Source organism: Narcine bancroftii, chromosome 3 (genome assembly GCF_036971445.1).
Source record: "Narcine bancroftii isolate sNarBan1 chromosome 3, sNarBan1.hap1, whole genome shotgun sequence".
NCBI classification, from domain to species: Eukaryota; Metazoa; Chordata; class Chondrichthyes; order Torpediniformes; family Narcinidae; genus Narcine; species Narcine bancroftii.
The window spans coordinates 271,942,323-271,960,259 of record NC_091471.1 but is presented as its reverse complement, the minus strand read 5'-3'; the positions used below and the strand labels follow the sequence as shown (position 1 = coordinate 271,960,259).

General features: G+C 42.3%; 1 protein-coding gene across 6 annotated transcripts in view; it reads left to right on the top strand.

Annotated features, from left to right (window-relative positions):
• LOC138758773 (phospholipid phosphatase 2-like) overlaps positions 1–17,578 on the top strand; it is a 115,562-nt gene extending 97,984 nt beyond the window's left edge. For all 6 annotated transcript variants that reach the window (XM_069928146.1, XM_069928150.1, XM_069928149.1 and 3 more), the window contains exons 5-7: positions 4,328–4,385; positions 12,300–12,476; positions 13,065–17,578. In XM_069928146.1, the coding sequence (XP_069784247.1) occupies positions 4,328–4,385; positions 12,300–12,476; positions 13,065–13,205 (376 nt within the window). In that variant the 3' untranslated portion in view covers positions 13,206–17,578. The remainder of the gene's footprint in view (positions 1–4,327; positions 4,386–12,299; positions 12,477–13,064) is intronic.
• Positions 17,579–17,937: the final 359 nt, after the last annotated feature.

Below are 17,937 nucleotides of genomic sequence, written 5' to 3'. Positions count from 1 at the left end.
ACCACACATCTTGAAATTGGGAGAGTTTCTGATGTCCTACCAAACCTCTGCAAACTCTAGAGGAAGTTCAGGCACCGACCTGCATTCTTCACAGTGCCATTAGATTAAACGATCCAAACAACATTACTTGCATCACTCCAGCTGCTTAATGTTTTTGATGTTGAAGGCCTGGACCATGCTCCAAGTTTGCACAGACTAACTGCTCAAAGGGTTTGGTGTTGGTGCCTGCGTCAATTTGTTCTCCATGTTCTTGCTTGCTGTGACCCTTTGTGACTCAGCTGCTCGGAACTTCAGGAACTGAGTTACAGGGAAAGATTAGGCAGGTTAGGACTTTATTCCCTGGGACATAAAAGAATGAGGGGAGATTTGGAGGTATACAAAATTATGAAGGGTATAGACAGAGTAAATAAATCTAGGCTTTTCCACTAAGGGTAGGCGAGATACAAACCAGAGGACGTCGATTAAGGGTGAAAGTGGAAAGGTTCGGGGGAACTTCTACCCACAGAGGGTGGTGGGAGTGTAAAACGAGCTGCTGGCCGAAGCAGGCTCCATTTTGAAATTTAAGGAAAAATTGGACCGGTACATGGATGGGAGGGGTATGGAGGGCGATGGACTAGGTGCATGACAGTCAGACGAGGCAGGATAATAGTTTGGCACAGACTAGAAAGGCCAAAGGGCCTGTTTCTGTGCTGTAATGTTCTATGCTTCAAAGTCTCGGACCTTCAAGACTGAGCATCTCCCATTCATGACCTCTGTGTCAAGAGAGAGGGTGGGGATGAATTTCCTGGATGTTTGGGTAATCCATAATCACAATTGGGGAGAATGGTGGGAAGAGAGAGGGAATGAGACCCACATTTTCAGAAGAGTTTGAAACTTTCTGGAGAACACTTGGCAGTATTATTTGCTAACACTCAATAAATCGTGATGTTTTAGACAAATTAGCCCAAGTAAATCCTCCTGAGGGAGATTTTGGAATTTGGCATGAATATTGTTCAAATTTGTGCCTTTTATAAACAGGGTGACATTCCCATTCTACCATTCATCGCGTTCATTTAAGGCTTGTTATATGGGATGATCCTGAATTGTAGACTAATTTGATCCTGGTAACGTTGGTGACTCTTGGCCATGTTCTTCCCCACTGGTCTTCCCATGTCTTCATGCAGAATACAGTTTGTTGGGTCAGATAGATATAAGCTAACATTGTGATTTCATTGGTTGCATTTGGATGCTCTGCTGGATTGGGTGGAGAACAGATGCTTAAATCTTTGGCACTGGCCCAGTGGAACTATTTTGATTTTAAAAACCTTATCCAAACAGAAAACTATCTTTTTTTTGCAAATAATCCTGCTTCACCTTTCCAATGTAAAACATGAATGTCTGCAGATACCTTGATTGAAGTAAAAACACAAAGCTGGAGAAATACAGCAGGTCATACCGTGTATTTTACGTAGCAAGGTTAAAGATATATAACCAATGTTTTGGGCTTGTACCCTTCATCAAGGTGTGGACAAAATGTAGGCAGGTGCCTGAATGGCAAACCTACCAGAGTTCTGGCTCTGCAGTTAATGGCAGCTTTTTGCAGTGGTACATGTTCCAAAGTAGCATAAAATGTCATTTACTCCTTATCTCGTAGCTTCACTATATTCTTAAAGTTCCCTTGGAAGGATTCTGCTTAATGGCTGAACAGTAGGTTGTGGGGTTATTGTGGTTAACTCAGGACTGGTACTCCTGAGAAACCAGATCTTATTAAATTAAATCAATCTGGTATCATTATTAATAGTAACCATCTAACTGCTGGACTGTAGGTAAAATCCCATCTACTTCACTAATATCCATTAATAGCCTACTAGGTGATACCTCAGTCGCAACAATTTGGTTGTCCTCTGAAATATCTATGGTGACTCATCAGGACTTCTCAGTTCAAAGTTCAGATTTATTGTCAGGGTAAATACATGGGCATCACATACAACCCTGAGAATGTCGTGCTAAAAACTGTACTGATTGAGTTTGTTGTTGAGGATCCTGATGGTGGAGGGGTAGCAGCTGTTCCTGAACCTGGTGGTGAGAGCCTTGTGGCATGGATACATTTTTCCTTTCTTTCTTTTTCTATCTTTTTATTATTATTATAATTTATAAACACATACAGTTCAAAGAGATATAAAAAATACATAGTAAGTAATGAATTAATACAGAGATATTAAACAATAATATTACAGAATAAAAATATATCGTAAAAAAAATTTAGATCAGTTTAGAGTGTGAACTATCTCTAAAAAAAAGATATAATTAATAACAATATATGAAAAAAGAGAAAAAAAAACCCCAAAAAAGAAGAAAAAACAAATCTGAATTTAAAAAAACTTTTAAAAAAACCTACAGGTATAGCTAAACCACGCCGATCACTCCGATCTCATCTTACAGCCCAATTATCATACATAATCATAGAAAGAAAACAGAGCCAGATCAACTCACCACAAATGAAAATATTGAATAAATGGTCGCCAGGTTAACTCAAACTCAAACTTAGAAGGGGATTCATAGACATTCCTGATGGCAGCAATGAGAGCAGAGTGTGTGCTGGGTGGTGTGGATCCTTGATGATTTCTGCTGCCCTTTGATGGTAGTGTTCCCTGTAGATGTTCTCATTGTTGGGGAAGGTTCTCCTCACCAGCAGTACCTGCATCCTGTTATTTTATTTGCATCCTTTGCATTGGTGAAAGATTTGCCTTTCATACCACAGAACAGTTGCACTCGCTTGTATAACCAGTTCCTTTTTGAAACTGTATGGATTTGGTCATTTAATTGAACAACCTGACCACCTCTACAAGGCTGGTAGTGTCTTGACTAAAGGAGCCAACAGCTGCTCTCTGTGCGCTGTGACCAGCCAATAGCTGAATGCATCCAAGTGAGTAACCGTGAACTTGCAAAGCAAAGTCAGGGGTGAACTTTTCACAAGTGAGCGATCTTCACAAACTGCAGATGCTGTAAATCTGAAATAAAAGTTGGAAACATTCAGAAGGTCATTCAGCATCTGTGGAATGAGAAACAAAGTTCCAGGTTAACTGTGAATATTTATTTATCTCTTTCTGTATGGGGTAATGGGGTACTGTTTTACAAAGTCTATGGCTACAGCAAGTAAGAAGTTTGTATATGTGCATTGTATATGACAATAAATAATCATTGTAAAAGTCATGAAATTTTTTTTTATGTGGTCAATGGAGAGAAGTATGGAAGAAACCAATAAATGACTGCTTCACAGGGAAGGGGACCCATAAACTTTGAACAGTCCTAAGGGGGCCATAACCAAAAAAAATAGTTGGGAATGGCTTTGGACAGTTGCTGTGCAAAATCACTGATTTACCTCATCTCTACAACCTTTGAAATTTTCCAGCTTTTGAGGAATGTATACCGTTCTCTCAAGCTAAAGCCCAAGTCCGTCCTTAAAATATTTTCCCTCTGCAAATTAAATGGAACATGCTGCAATTCTCACTGAAAACTGTTTCCAAACCGGTAATCAGAGGCATGTTTGTGAACCCCGAGAGCTATTTCTCAGAAAGAGAGAATCAATTAAGGTCTCAAAATACAAAATATTGCCAGTGTTGAAGACTTGAAATATAAACAGGGGTAGCACGGTGCTGTCTGTAAGGTACTTGTACATTCCATGTCTGCATGGGTTTCCTCTGGGTGGGCCAGTTTCCTCCCACCCTTCACAACGTACGTGGCTTGTAAGTTAATTGGGGTATTTGGGTGGCATGGGTTTGTGGGCTGCAAGGGCATGATAACTCTGCTGTAGGTCTAAATTTTAAAAAAATTAAAATCAGCAAATCATCTGAGAAAGATTAAACAGAAAAAAAGTTAGCTATAAAACTTGCCTGAAAGGGACCATGGTGATGATGCCATTGGCATGATGTCATAACGAGGGTGAAAATAATTCTTATGTTGACCCTGATCTCTGGATGGCCCTCTTGTTGGATTCTACACAGTCCGGATTGGGCACCTTTGTAAATCCATTACTCTGGAAAGAAGTGTTGTTGCTCGTGCAAATTCGCATTGGATTGAGAGGTGGAAGTGCGGCCAACTCTATTGAAACAAGATCTTTAAGAGCCCTTTTGTTCCAAAGTCGGATCAAAATTATTTCCCACTGTACTGCTCAGAGCACAACTCCCCTAGCATTTACCTGACAGCTTGTGACAGTGGGAAATCGTTTTGCGATCTTGTATAATAATAAGTTAAAGTTTAATCCTTGATCTGCGTTGTACTTTGGCTGATGTACAGTGTTGATGCGAAAAAAGTGCTTTTATCCATCTAAATTTTGAATATTTTGCAGGTTATCATTTTATTCTGGCCACTCGTCATTTGGAATGTACTGCATGGTGTTTCTTTCAGTAAGTACCCACCTAAATGCCTGCAATATCTGACCAAATAGTTGTGGTCCATTATTTGCTTCCCGCTATGAATGGTGAGGGAAGGTGCATTTGGATATTTTTTTTAAACAAGTTGTTCTGTATAATGTAATAGATCAGTGATAATATGAAGCCAAATAGGCCATTACAGCTGCAGGAGTATTTAGTCTGCAGATTGTAGATAATTGAAAAACATCTTTGTGCTACTGGTCAGAATAACTTCCAAATGTTATATTTAGTAGGTTAATTTTGCATTTATTTTGAGATGTCTCTGAGTATTTGATTGTGATCTACAGTAATATCTACAATAAAGAGAGTCCACTGATTTTTTTTTACTGTATGGACTCTTGCGTTCCTTTACATTTTGAGTAAATATATTGGGTTTAAATTTGACATTAGGTGTTTGTACCAAGTATTCATGTACATTGACTGTTCATTGTATTCTGCTTCCAAGATTGAATTCATTTCCACCACATGATGTTGCAGTTTTAGGATACGTGACCATCAATAGCGGTGGTTTTAATGAAGAAAATGGCCAATTATGTCTTATGTTTGACATAGCAAGAAATAGACAACTGTATAGGAGAGGATGGCATTGATGGAGCAGGACTGGAAAATGAGTAATTGAAAACTTGAGTTTAAAAAAAAATGAATTTAATGGTTTATCTGTGATGTGAATAGAGAAAAGGTTTACTTTGTGCTTAATGAAGGAGAAAACACTACCAGCAAAGTTGCAGTAATTATCAAAGCTGGGGGTTGGGGAACTGTGCCTGAATCCCTGCAGCTTCTCTGAGCGGTAACCTGACTCGTTGAACCTGCAGTGTAGTGAAGTCTCCCTCCCAACCTGCCCCCACCATTAATGTGATCTACTGTGATCATTGTGCACTTTTACACAGAAACTTCAGAATTATTCTGAAAAGAAATGAGCATACTTGTCTCCGGTGTGTCCCTATGTGGTCATTTACACCAGGGGCACTTTTACACAGCCTCACTGTTGTAGAGTTTGTCAAAGGGGGAACGTCGTGTTCGTTAGCCCTGTTTCTTACGGAGTGGCTGTGGTCAATTTACACTGCAGCCACTCCATAAAAATGTGCAGGAGTACAAGTGGAAAAATTACGGGATGGAATTTGCATTAAAACATTCCATCCCGACGTTTTTACACTGCCACCGACCGGAGTGGAAATTTTCTGCTGTTCAGTGGCTGTGTAAAAGTGCCTATTGTCTGAAAAGGGTGTGCAAAATCATTGAGGACCCCTTCATCCTCGCACACGGCATCTTACAGCTATCAGAGAATAGCTACAGGAGTATCAGAGCCAGCACTACCAGGCTGAGGAACATGTTCTTCCTACAGGCAGTGAGAATGCTGATCGACCAAAGGAACTGTTCACACTAACCATCCGAGACTCTCTTTGGTACAAAACAATATTTATTTTTATAGATTAAAATACATGCCCTGCATATGTATTATTTATCTGTTTGTGTGTTATGTCTGGTTGTGTGTCTGCATGTTCACCCTAACCATTCGAGAATTTAAAAAAAATATATTTATTTGAATGTATGATGCTAATCCTCCCATGTGTATGGTTTGTATGTGTATGTTATGTGTCTGCGTGATTTGCACTGAGGACTGGAGAACACTGTTTTGTCGAGTTGTACTTGTGCAATCAGGTGACAATAAACTTGATTGGACTTGACATCGACAAATATTTTTAATTTTTTTTATGTAGTTGCTAGGAAAGAAGTATGGAAGAAATTAAAATTTCACTTCTTCACAGGAAAGGAGGCCCATAAACTTTGAGCAGAGTCCTAGGAAGGACATGGCTGAATAAAGGTTGAGAATGGCTGGTGTAGAGAACCGCTGCTCCATATTACGTTTGCCACGAGAAAGAGAACAATTTTATTCTTTGTAGCCTTGATCACAGGGAGGATATATGGTACTATGTTTTGAAGTTTGGATATTGAAAGAAAGAATTATTTGGCAAGTTGTATTTCATGTGCAAGTTTAATTTTCTGAGGCCTCCCTCTAGTGACTAATTGATAAATATGCAACTTTATTCTTTGGAAATATTGAGACACAGAGTGAGAGAGAGTGAGAGAACATTGAAGCAAGTCTTTTTGGCTCACCAAAATGGTAACGCCGACACCAAAAAATCATCTATCCTAATCCTGTGTTCCAGTGCGTGGCATTTAACGTTCTATGCCAGGGGTGTCAAACTCAAATTCATGGAGGGCCAAAATTAAAAACTTGGACTAAGTCGAGGGCTGAACTAAATATTTATTGAAAATTTTCAACAACATCTGCATGTTTTCTCTTCTTTCAACATATGTAATGTTAAACTTTAGGATATAACTTTAGGAGGATAATGTTACAGGTCAGGAGTAGGTAGCTCAAGTTCACCCTTTGCTTGACCTGAGGGAAACATATTTGGTCCCTGTGAAGATGTAGTCAGCATTCACAGGCAGTGTCCATTTTGGCCTTCATCAGGACTCAGCATTTCCTGCTCACTCCCCAGGCTCTAGGCCTCTATTCACCCTCGACCCATCATCCCTCTACCTGACCAGTTCTTTACTCAACCTCTACTCACCCCTCACTCCACTCGCTCTGCTTCTACCCACCCCATCCTATACACGCCCCTCTACTGCCTCTCCCCTCAACCTGTTCCTCCCTCTACCCATCTCTCACCCTCTAATCACCCCTCCCCTACTCGCCCTGCCCCTCCCCTTTTACCTCTTCCCTATCCACCCCTACTTCTACTCATCCCTCCCTCTAACTGCCCCTCGCACCACCATAACTTCCCCTGCCCATTACTCCTCACCTACACCCTCTGCCCACCCCTGCTTACCCACCCACTCAGGCCCAGTGCGCTGCCGATCAGCCTTTGCGGAACAGTGGGGACCGTGCGCAGTCTGCCATGTCCGTCGCACCGACAGGAAATCACAGGCGCTCGCCAATCCGCCGCACTGCTCGACAGGTGGGAGAAGTGACTGGTTGTGCGGGGAGCCTTCCAACTGGCTTGCCGGCTGATGACATCGACAGACTTCTCGTATTACAATTTTGATTTCCCCGTTCTCAAAGTTTGCACGGTCAACCTGCAACACTCTTGCTCCCTCCGCGTCCCGTGGATCTGATGCCCAGGTGTTGTTAGGATTCCCAGCAGAAGGTTTGTGGAACTTTACCATTCTGGATTCCTTTTTGAGAATATTCTGGCCATCTTTTAAGGGGGGTGGTTTTAGGGGGGAGGGGATAGTTAGGGGGTGGGGAAGGATGTGCAATGAAGGGGGAGGATGGTGGGGGTGACATTACCAAAAAACAGCATCGGCTCTCGCTGCAGGGCGGGCCACCTCTAATACATTTTTGAAATGATCTTGCGGGCCAAATATAATTATATCGCAGGCCAAATTTGGCCCGCAGGCCAGAGTTTGACATGTGTGTTCTATGCCTTGATAATTCAGGTAGTCATCTAGACCAGCTGTTTTCAACATCGACCACAGCACTTTAAGTAAAAGCCTCGTTTCCTTTCACCTCATGCGACCTAATTTTTTTTAAATTTATGCAGTCAGTGGGAGAGAAGTATGGAAGGCACCGAAACTTCACTGCTTCACGGGGATGGAGGCCTGTAAACTTTGAGCAGAGTCCGAAGTGGGACATAGCTGAGAAAGGGCTGATCTGAATAGTTAAATGTGGTGAGAGTGTCTGCTTTCGCCACCACTCAGTACATTCCAGATTCAAGCCATCTTCTAGGTGGGGGTTCCTCAAATCCTCTCCACCCCATACTCTCAAGTTTCAGATACCTCTGCAAACTACACTTCTCATACAATCCATATGCTCCAAACAAAACAACCCAGCCTATCAAAAATTGTCCAAAACAGTTCATTCTATGCAATGAGTTGTTGACCTCTTCTGCACCCTCCTAATAAAAAGTTGTCCTTGGTGTAGTGTGAACTGTCCACAGTGTTCTTACTGTGATTCAACCAATGTTTTGTAAAGTTGGATCATAGTTTCCCTGCTCTTGTGTTCTGTGCCTTAGCTAATAGTATGAAACAGGCCCCTCAGCCCATAGTTGGGCCAGATATCATTAAATCTCTTCTGCCCGCACATGTTCATATTCCTCCCTTCCCTGCATAGTCATGCATCTATTGGGAAGCCTAATGGAGGGATGTATCTCGTGTACATTTCCACTGATGCTGCCACCTTCAGTGATTCTTGGGTTTGCACACAGAATCCCTTTGCCTTCAGAACTCCCTAAGGCCCTGCTATTCATTTTCTGCAACCTAGCCCTGAGCCCAAAGGCCATCACCTCACACTTCCCAGGGTTTAATTCCAAATGCCATTGTTCTGCCCATCTTGCCAACTGACCACCATTATCTTGTAGTTTGTGGCTGCAGATGGTTTAGGGATTGGTTACCTTGACAGGATTTGAGCACTTCAGCTACGGTTAAAAATCTTTTGCCCAGACAAAATTGAATTTGTCAGTGTGAACTGGCCAATGTATCAATGTTCATCTTTTGCTCCTTGACTGCCTCTTTGCAGCTTCCCCTCGGCCTTAAATTGTTATGTTTAACCCAATAATCCTGTTCTCATTTCCTCTTCCTGTGAATGGTGGTTTAGTTAAAAACCCTCACATCTGTGATCCTAAAATGGGCAAGTTCTGTCCTACAAAAAATGGAAGATTAAAACCATTGCAGTGTGGTGGATGTGGGAGTGCTTGTTCATGAATCGCAAATGGCCGGTTTGTAGGTGCAGCAGAGTTATCGAGTTGGCCTTATCGCTAGAGGGATTGAATTTGGGAGCAGGGAGGTTCTGCTGTAACTGTACAGGGTACAGGTGAGGCTGCATCTGGAGGACTGTGTGCAGCTCTGGCCTCCTTGCTTGAGGAACAGGCTTTGAAGGCGGTAAAGAAGAGGTTCATCAGGTTGATTCCAGGGATGAGGGGGTTGGCCTATGATGAGAGCTTGAGTCACCTGGGACTGTACTCGCTAGAATTTAGAAGAATGAGAAGGGATTTCATAGAAACATTTAAAATTATGAAAGGCATGAATAAGGTAGAGGTAGATGCATTGTTTCCATTGGTGGGGGAGATTTTTTTAATTTAGCACATTTTTGAATTAATTCTTTTGCTTTGGTGTATCCCATGAATTATCCTATCCCTTCCATTAAGTGTCAGAATTTCTCCTTGGGTTTGACAGGGAGACATTAATTACTATAATTATCTTCCATTGAGCTAGAAGTACATGGGACTTGGTCTCTCTTCCCCTAACCCCTCCTAATCTCCTAACTTATTGGAACAATTGCTTGGAATTTTTGTGAAATACATTGTTGAAAACCTCGTTAGGTTGCTTTTCCTCTTTACAAACAATTTTGCGAACTGGGTAATTCCAAAATATTAGTGAGATTCTCAACCAATTGGTCTGCAATTCTTTCACAATTTCTTGCAGAGTACACCTGAATATAGTACTTTTTTTAGTAGAATAGAATATTGTATTCCACCAAGTTCAACCTCTTTCCTTCTTGGCAGTAATTTGTAAATACAGACTCTGTTTCCAAAATTTCTTTAATTTAAAAAAAAATTCCTAAAAGTGTAGAATGTATTGACAACCAATACTTGAGGTATGCAGGAAAACAAATGGATACTCCCTCTAACAATGTCAAGAAGTTTTGGATTGACTAATTCCAATTTCCTCTGCCTATTGGACCACGTTTCTTCTATGCAGGCCCGGTAGAGCCTAACACCTCAACACATGGTAAACAATACTCTCAAGTCTTCCAACTCTGCAATGAAACCAATCCATGGCTTCATCAAACTCTGGATCTGTGCGATCCCTCATGAGAACAGCACTGCAAATCAGGTGTCACATTATTTGCCATGTGAATTCAATGTGTCTTGCTTAAATTCTGCTCCTAACAATTCTGAAGTTAACTGCAGATTGAACTTGATCAGTAGAATTTTGTATATTGCAATAAGAAGAGGTTTTAGTCTGGATTCAATTGTTCTAATTTTCCTGAATCCAAAGGTAGTTGGTTTGTCTCATTCCCAGATTTGAACACAGACACAGTTGATGGAACTATCCAAGGGGTCAATAAATGCCAGAGGATCGAAAGGGTGTTGATAACGCTGGGGTGGGGGGTGCAGGGGTCAATTGAACTTTTGCAGCGGAAAGCACGAGTGAATCAACGGATAATGGCTCCTATGGCAGGAGTGGCCAACCTCTCATGAGAGTGGGCCTTGGTGGCCACCAGGTGGTATTTGACTTCGGCCTTTGAATAAGTTCAGAGCGAACAGGGGGATGCACTGAGTGTAGAAGAAAGATGTATGTGTTCTTTGTACCTTGGGTAGCACACCCCACATCCAGTGCCACTACTCACCATCCAGTGCCACCACCATCACCCCCCAACCTGTCTATCATCGCCACCACCCTCTACCCCTGTCCAGCACTCCCGACCCACCTCCTGCCCCCCTTGGTCCAGCACTGGGATGCCAGAATTCCATGCCTAGAGGTGGATGAGGGGTCAAGTATTCCATGAAGAGGTCGATTGTCTAAAAAAGGTTCGGGGACCCCTGGCCTATGGAAACAGTTTTGGGCAGGACTACCAGAGAGCTAACTCTATCAGAGGTATCATCTCTCATTTAAGACCATGAGATGTAGATGCAGAAGTAAGCCATTGGCCTGTTGATTCAGCCTCACAATTCCATCATGAGCTGATCCATTCTCTCACTCAGCCCCTATCTTCTCCAAATAACCCTTGATATCCTGACTATTCAGATAGCTATCAATCTCTACCTTAAATAGATCTAACCACCCGGCCTCCACAGCCCCCCGGGGCAGCAAATTCCAGAGGTTCACCGCTCTGGTTAAAGAAATTCCTATGCATCTCCCTTTTAAATAGGCACCCTTCAGTTCTAAAGTTGTGTCCTTTTGTCCTTGACTCCCTTACCATGGGGAAACAACTTTGCCACATCTACTCTGTTGAGGCTCTGCCTTTTATAGACTCTACATAACATATAGAAACATGTGCCTCTGTTCATAACATTAAGTCCAGCTTCTGCTACCTTTGGGGGTGAGGGGAAGGTGCAGAAGAATGAAGACCAACATGTTACAAAAAGAACTGACTGCACTTTTGTAGGACCACGTTTTTTTTCTTGCAATATGGTATCAGGAATGAAGATACAGGAATGGAGAAGAGAAAGGAAGAGCGAGGAATAGGCTCGTAGAAACTGGCGATTGAAGTTTCACGCCCCAGTCCCTCGCTGACATGTCTGTCCATGGCCTCGTATACTATCAAACCAAAACCATCCATAAAATGGAGGAGCAGCACCTCATTATCAGTCTTCCCCCTCTCCAGCCAGATAGCATTAATATTGATTTCTCTAGTTTTTGTTAGCCTGTTCCCCATTCATCTCCCCTCTTCTCCGTCCCTCTGTCTTCTTTCCTCCAGCTCTCCAACGCTTTCCCTCTCCATTCACAGAGCAGCCCCCCTCCCCCCCCTTCCCCCTGTTTGCTGGTGAGCCCTCCCTCCTTTATCCACCTATTACCTCCTGCTTGTGAGACTGTGCTCCTCCCCCACCATGCCTGCCGACATTTTATCCATACCTTGATGAAGGCCTCAAGCCCGAAATGTTGATTCTGTATTTTTGCTCTATAAAGTACACGGTTTGGTTTCTCCATCATTGTGTTTGATGTGACCAGGTTTTGCCTGCACAAGAATACTTCCAAAGTAGAGGTCATTTCTCTGGCATCTGCTATCATGTTTGTGGGCTTAAGCATTCCATTCCTTTTGTGTGGGTTAGTCACCTCTGTAAACCCTTATTTTAAACATTATTCTGTGCTACTCCTGCTGAGAAGAAAATGAAACCTGAATGATCCTTTATTCTCTTCTCCACTGCTCCCCTTCCCCAGCTGTATTTGCAGGTACGTTTGAAGGGAAAATGGGCCAGGCTTTTGAGGCCAACCATCCAGTTCTTCTTGCTGACTTTTGCAATATATGTGGGCTACACACGAGTCTCTGACTATAGACATCACTGGAGTGATGTTCTCGCAGGATTCCTCCAAGGAGCCCTTGTGGCGATTTTAATTGTGAGTCTTGAATGCTGAACCCATTAATGGCTCGGGGTTTAAAATTTAATTTAGACATGCAGCTCGGTAACAGGCCCTTTTGGCCCATGAGCCAATTACACCCAATTGACCTTCACCTCCAGTACGTTTTGAAGGGGGGGGGAGAGGAAACCAGAGCCCCTGGAGGAAACCCACGCAGACAAGTGGAGGACGAACGAACTCCTTAGAGACAGTGTGGGATTCGAACCTTGGACCCAGTTTCTGGCACTGTAACAGCATTGTGCTAAGTGCTACAGTAATCATGCCTCCTGTTATTGATGGTCCTTTCACTCCCCACCCTTGCCTCCTTTCAGCTTTGCCAGGTGCTGCACCCTTCAGATACAGTTCATTGCTCAGTGTTGTCTCTCCCCCCTCTGTGCATCATTAACTTTTTGGCTTTAGAATGGAATGTAATTAATTGGTAATGTTCCAGCATTCCCTTGCAATTTTAATCTCAAAATGAGCTAAGATTCCTGTCTGTAAGTCCATATTTGTTCTTGAGATGTAAAAATGGGGCCTTGCTGACATGAACCTGGAATTTGCTCACTGATGAATGTCTTTACTTGGCAGGTCCGCTATGTTTCAGATTTCTACAAACAGAGGCGCCAGTTTTCGGAGGAATCGGAGGCTTCTGAACCAGAGAGAAAACCCAACATTCCCTTGACTGAAACGGAGCCGATGAATCATTACGGCACACGGCAAGTTCCGTGATTCACCAGTGATCGTTCTCCTGCCACCAGCTCTGTGCCTTTCCATCAAATATCAAAGGAAAATAGTGATTTGCTTCCTTTATATTATCTAAAGTTTATTCTGTTTATGTGCGTTAACACTCAAAGATTTGTTCAGTTTCTGGTTTGAAAGGAGCTCTGACTTGTTAGAGTTAGAGTTTCAATGCTGATAGGATTGTGTTGTGCAGGTGACACACAATGCTAAATTTCTCACTGCTTGCCAGCGATACAAGTACATATTCTTGCCTCACCTCTTGCTGTTACCTCTCCCCATAAGAATATTATCTCCATATTGATGTTGAGGTATTTACAATTTGAATAGATCAATAAATAGAATTTAATTCATTTCTGTGCCAGAATCTGATTCTGCCTGTACCCTTTGCTCCTCTGCCAACATCTGCCAGTCCTTTTGATCCCTCTGCTCTTTATTTCACCTCTGCAAAGAACCACGCTGAGATTAGCAACTCCCCACACTTAGAGCAGCAGCTTGGCCCAAGTTGTGAAGCACCTTTGAGAGAGATTTCGTTTTATTGAGACAATTTTGGAGAGATCAGGAAGAATATTTGGAATTCCTCTGTTGTCACCTTTTCAAACTATGAAAGGTATCTTCTTCCATGGGGTTCAATAGGACAATACCCACTGGTTTGGATCTTGACCAGTTGATGCCACATTTGAACGCAGGGACCAGATATTCTCTCTCAGAATTATTCAACCTCTTCCATCAGGATTGTAGCTGTGGAGCCATGCATGGTGTCACTGAGTAGATTTCTTTCTCTCCATTGAAATTTTAAGTTGAATAGAGTTAAATTAAGTAATTTTAATATGAACATTAACCTGTGCACTTTTCTCTTGAATTTCTAAGCGAAGGTTAATGATGTTTATTTTTTGACCCAAGACCAGTGTGCTGTCATTGAATTCCAAGTGCATTTTGACACATTAGGTTCCTTTGATCAGACTCTTGCCTTCCTCCTCTCCTCCCACCACATGTAATTTCTTTATGTTACATCACAGAAACCAAGAACAAAGATTAAATTCTCAATCTAAAGCAAATCTAAGGAACAATATAACCAGCATTTCTGATATAAGCAGAAGTACATGTGGAAATACTGGCAGCTAAAGTTGAGAGATTTATTTGCTGTCTTAATCCTGACACATCTTTATTAACTACATGCATGTGTTGCTGTGTGTGGGTGTGTGCTTATTATAATACTGCTTTTTTGGCATGTTGTCAGGATCTTGTGAAATTGAACCTTGCCACCATTTGTATTTTGTTTTGTTGATATGAAGAATTCTCTTTGATTTCGACCACACGGAAGTTCAGATGAGCAAGTCTCACAAAGGTTTCAGAATTCAGAGCTCGGCGGCAATAAAATAGCTGCTCTGTGATGTTTCCAGGTGTTCTGAAATGTTCAAATTATGGTTCAATCTTCTAAATATTTTGCAGAATTGGACCCATTAAAACGCCCCAAACTAGGGAAGGTCAGAAATGTTAGCACGAGAGATGAGGAAAGGCTATCTCGATCTGTCCCTTGCCCCCAAAGAGAAATGAGCTCTGTTTACATCTCAAATGGGAAGGATGGTGTACCCACTCTTGCCTGTGCTAATCAGTATGAAATGAGTACAAAGACCATCAAGAAAAGATGGTAGGTTAACATGGCTGGGAAACTGATGATGAAACTATATTTTTCCAACTTAAATGTAGCTGCAAAACTCAATCTGAGAAACTTGATTTTTGAACTGAATCTTGAAGTATTTTTGCCATTTTGTATATAACTACTTATGTATTTTGGACTTTAAGTAAACAAAGTTGGGAAATGGGAGATTAGTTTGTTGCAAATTTTTATTAAAGTCAAAATTTATACTCCATGATTAAAATTTCAGAACATTTTTTAAAAGAAAAATTCAGTCACTTAAACAATGGAAGTGATTCTGACTGCTTTAAACTGAATACAAATACTGGTGAACAGTCACCAGTAAACTTACAGCTGTACGATAGCTCGTTCATATGTTCCCTTCCACAGTACGTGTCATTCCATTTGCTTACAAGACTCACGTTATTTCCATGAACAACTGGACCGAGCCACTCAAAACTCTCCTCATTGCTCTTATCAGGTAGTTCTGGACCTTGGAACATGCCATGCTGCAACACTGAGTTGTACCCAGTTCTCCACAGTAATGGTCGAACCAGTTTTGGGCTCACCAAAGTGCATCTGTCACTGAGTTGGCAATCTTTCAGCAGCAGGTGATATTTGTCTCCGTTTGTGTCCCTGGGAATGGTCATGTGATGGAGCTGTGTACAATGAGCCCATCAAAGACCACTGCTGATCTTGGCAGACACATCCCGGAAGATGAATGATAGCTATAATCCTTCGAAGGCACGTCTGGTGGTGCATGAACAATCTGACTGCCAAGCTACATCTTTGAGCTTGATTTGAAGGGTTTGGTGATGAGAGATTCTAACCAATGATTTTGGCAATCTGCTCGAGGAGCCTCTAATAGGCCCATCATCTCCTTTTCACACAGAGCCTCAGCGTTTCTCCACAGGCCTCAACTTAATTGGCTTGTGGTCAGAGGTACTTTCCTGCACAAACCTGTCAACAATACCTAGATGATCAAATTGAATGGAGCATTTGTTGGCCAGACTTGTCCTTTGGAAGACTAGAATCTCAGCAGCTATGAATATTCCACATTTGCACACCAAAGGTCGACTCGCATCGTGATCAGTGGCAAACAAAATTACACTTTCAATATGTGAGTGAAACATGAAGGTCCGCAGACACTGTGATCATAGTGAAAAGATGAAAATGCTAGAGGAGCTCAGCCGGACTTTCAGCGTCCATAGGAGTTTTGAGCCTGAGCCCTTCTTCAAGGAAGAAGCAGAATAAGCAAAAATCAGGAAATCTCAGAATGGAGACAGTTCCGGCTGGGGAATATGATAAGGGGAGAGGAGAGATTTGATTATGTGTGAGTGTGAAAGGAGACAGGAAAAGGGGTGAAGTATCTAGCTTGCTCGAGAGAAGCAATTTTTGGCTACTCCAGCTGAAGGATACTGTCCGGGTGCTGCCAGTGCTGTTCTCTGATGACCATTTCCTGCTGGATAGGAAAAATGGAATGAAACTGGTGGCCCAATAATGCATCAGGAACTTGATTGGAATTTATAGATTAGAGAACTTCAAAGGCCCACTTAATGTCCCACTGCACCTGCGGGTAACAGTTAAAATGAAGATGTTCTTGAGTCAAACACAAAAGTCCGTAGACCCTGTGATTGAAGTAAACCCAATGCGAGAGAAACTCAGCAGGTCAAACCGTGCACTTAATAGAGTGAAGCTACATAGCCCAAGTTTCTGTCTTGAGACCTTCATCAAGGTATGAACAAAATGTAGGAAGGTGTCTGAACAAAATGATGGGGTGAGGGGCAAGGGGAGGTCCGCAGGCCCACAGGCAGGAGGTTCGAAGAGATCAGCTCTCAGTGCTGTGCAGGAACCTCAGACCGTTGCAGTGGCCAAACTGGGAGCCCTAGAACTGAAGCTGGGAGCCACGGTGTATAAGATAGCAGTGGAGGCAGGTCAAGAAAAAAGGACACATGGCTGTGGAAGTGACTCTGGGTGAGTACTTCCTGCCTATTGGCCTGTACTCCTTCCCCTGCCCCTCCTCCCCCGTCATTTTGTTCGGGTGCCTGCCTACATTTTGTCCATACCTTGATCAAGGGCTCAAGCCTGAATCGTTGGTTATGTACATTTATCTTTGCTGTATAAAAAATGCTGTTTGACCTGTCCCATGTTGGTCTCGCCAGCCACCAACGAGCCTGTACCAGATGTGAACAACCGCCTTCCTAAATCTTCATTCGCGAAGCCAAGCCATGGAAAAATGTGCTGTTTGACGTGATGAGTTTCTCCAACATTGGAGAAAATGTTCTTCATCTTTGGATGCACAGGGATAAGCAGAGGGAAATGCATCAATTCCGGGAATGCAAGCAGAACCTGCTGCTGGACTGGATGGGAGTTGATAGAGGAGGAGCCATGTACCCTCTGCCTTTTTCTCCTTTAAAACCCTTTTCTAATCAAAGTATACTTCGTAAATCCCTCGTTCACATGCAAGGGGGAGTAGAAACAGATCGGAAAACGGCAACACATCTTCCTGCTCACTGCGGAATAAAAGATGGTGGTGAAAAATGTCTTTTTTTAAGAAAAAATGTCAATGCAATTTCAATTGTTCTGCTGTTTTGCTTTCATGATCTGATTTATTTGTAAAGTTTCTTCAGATGTGCTGAAATTAATTGTTTTTTCTGTTATAGAGGCAATGTAAACATATTTTATTGTGATGTAATAAAGTAATTTTTATACATGTTTTGATCAACTGAATTGTTCCTGACTAATTTTAAACAGCAGAAATGTTCTGCGCTCGCACCTTAAGTTAGATGCTGATGGTATGTCTGAGCGTGCAAAATAAATACGAAAATAGGATTTGACTCTGCCTTGAATTGCAGTTCACCTTTGGTCATCCTCAGCTCGGGCTCTGTCCGCAGCATCATGAAGAAGCAGAAATCTCATTGCACTAACGTGTCATTCCACTTAATTGTCCATGTTCCTCCCATTTGAGGGGTGAGATTTATCAGAGGCTTTTGGTAAAAGGTGGATCACATCACAAGATAAAGGAACTGAAGTAGGCCATTCGGCCTGTCAGGTCTGCTCCATAAATCCACCTTGAGCTAAACT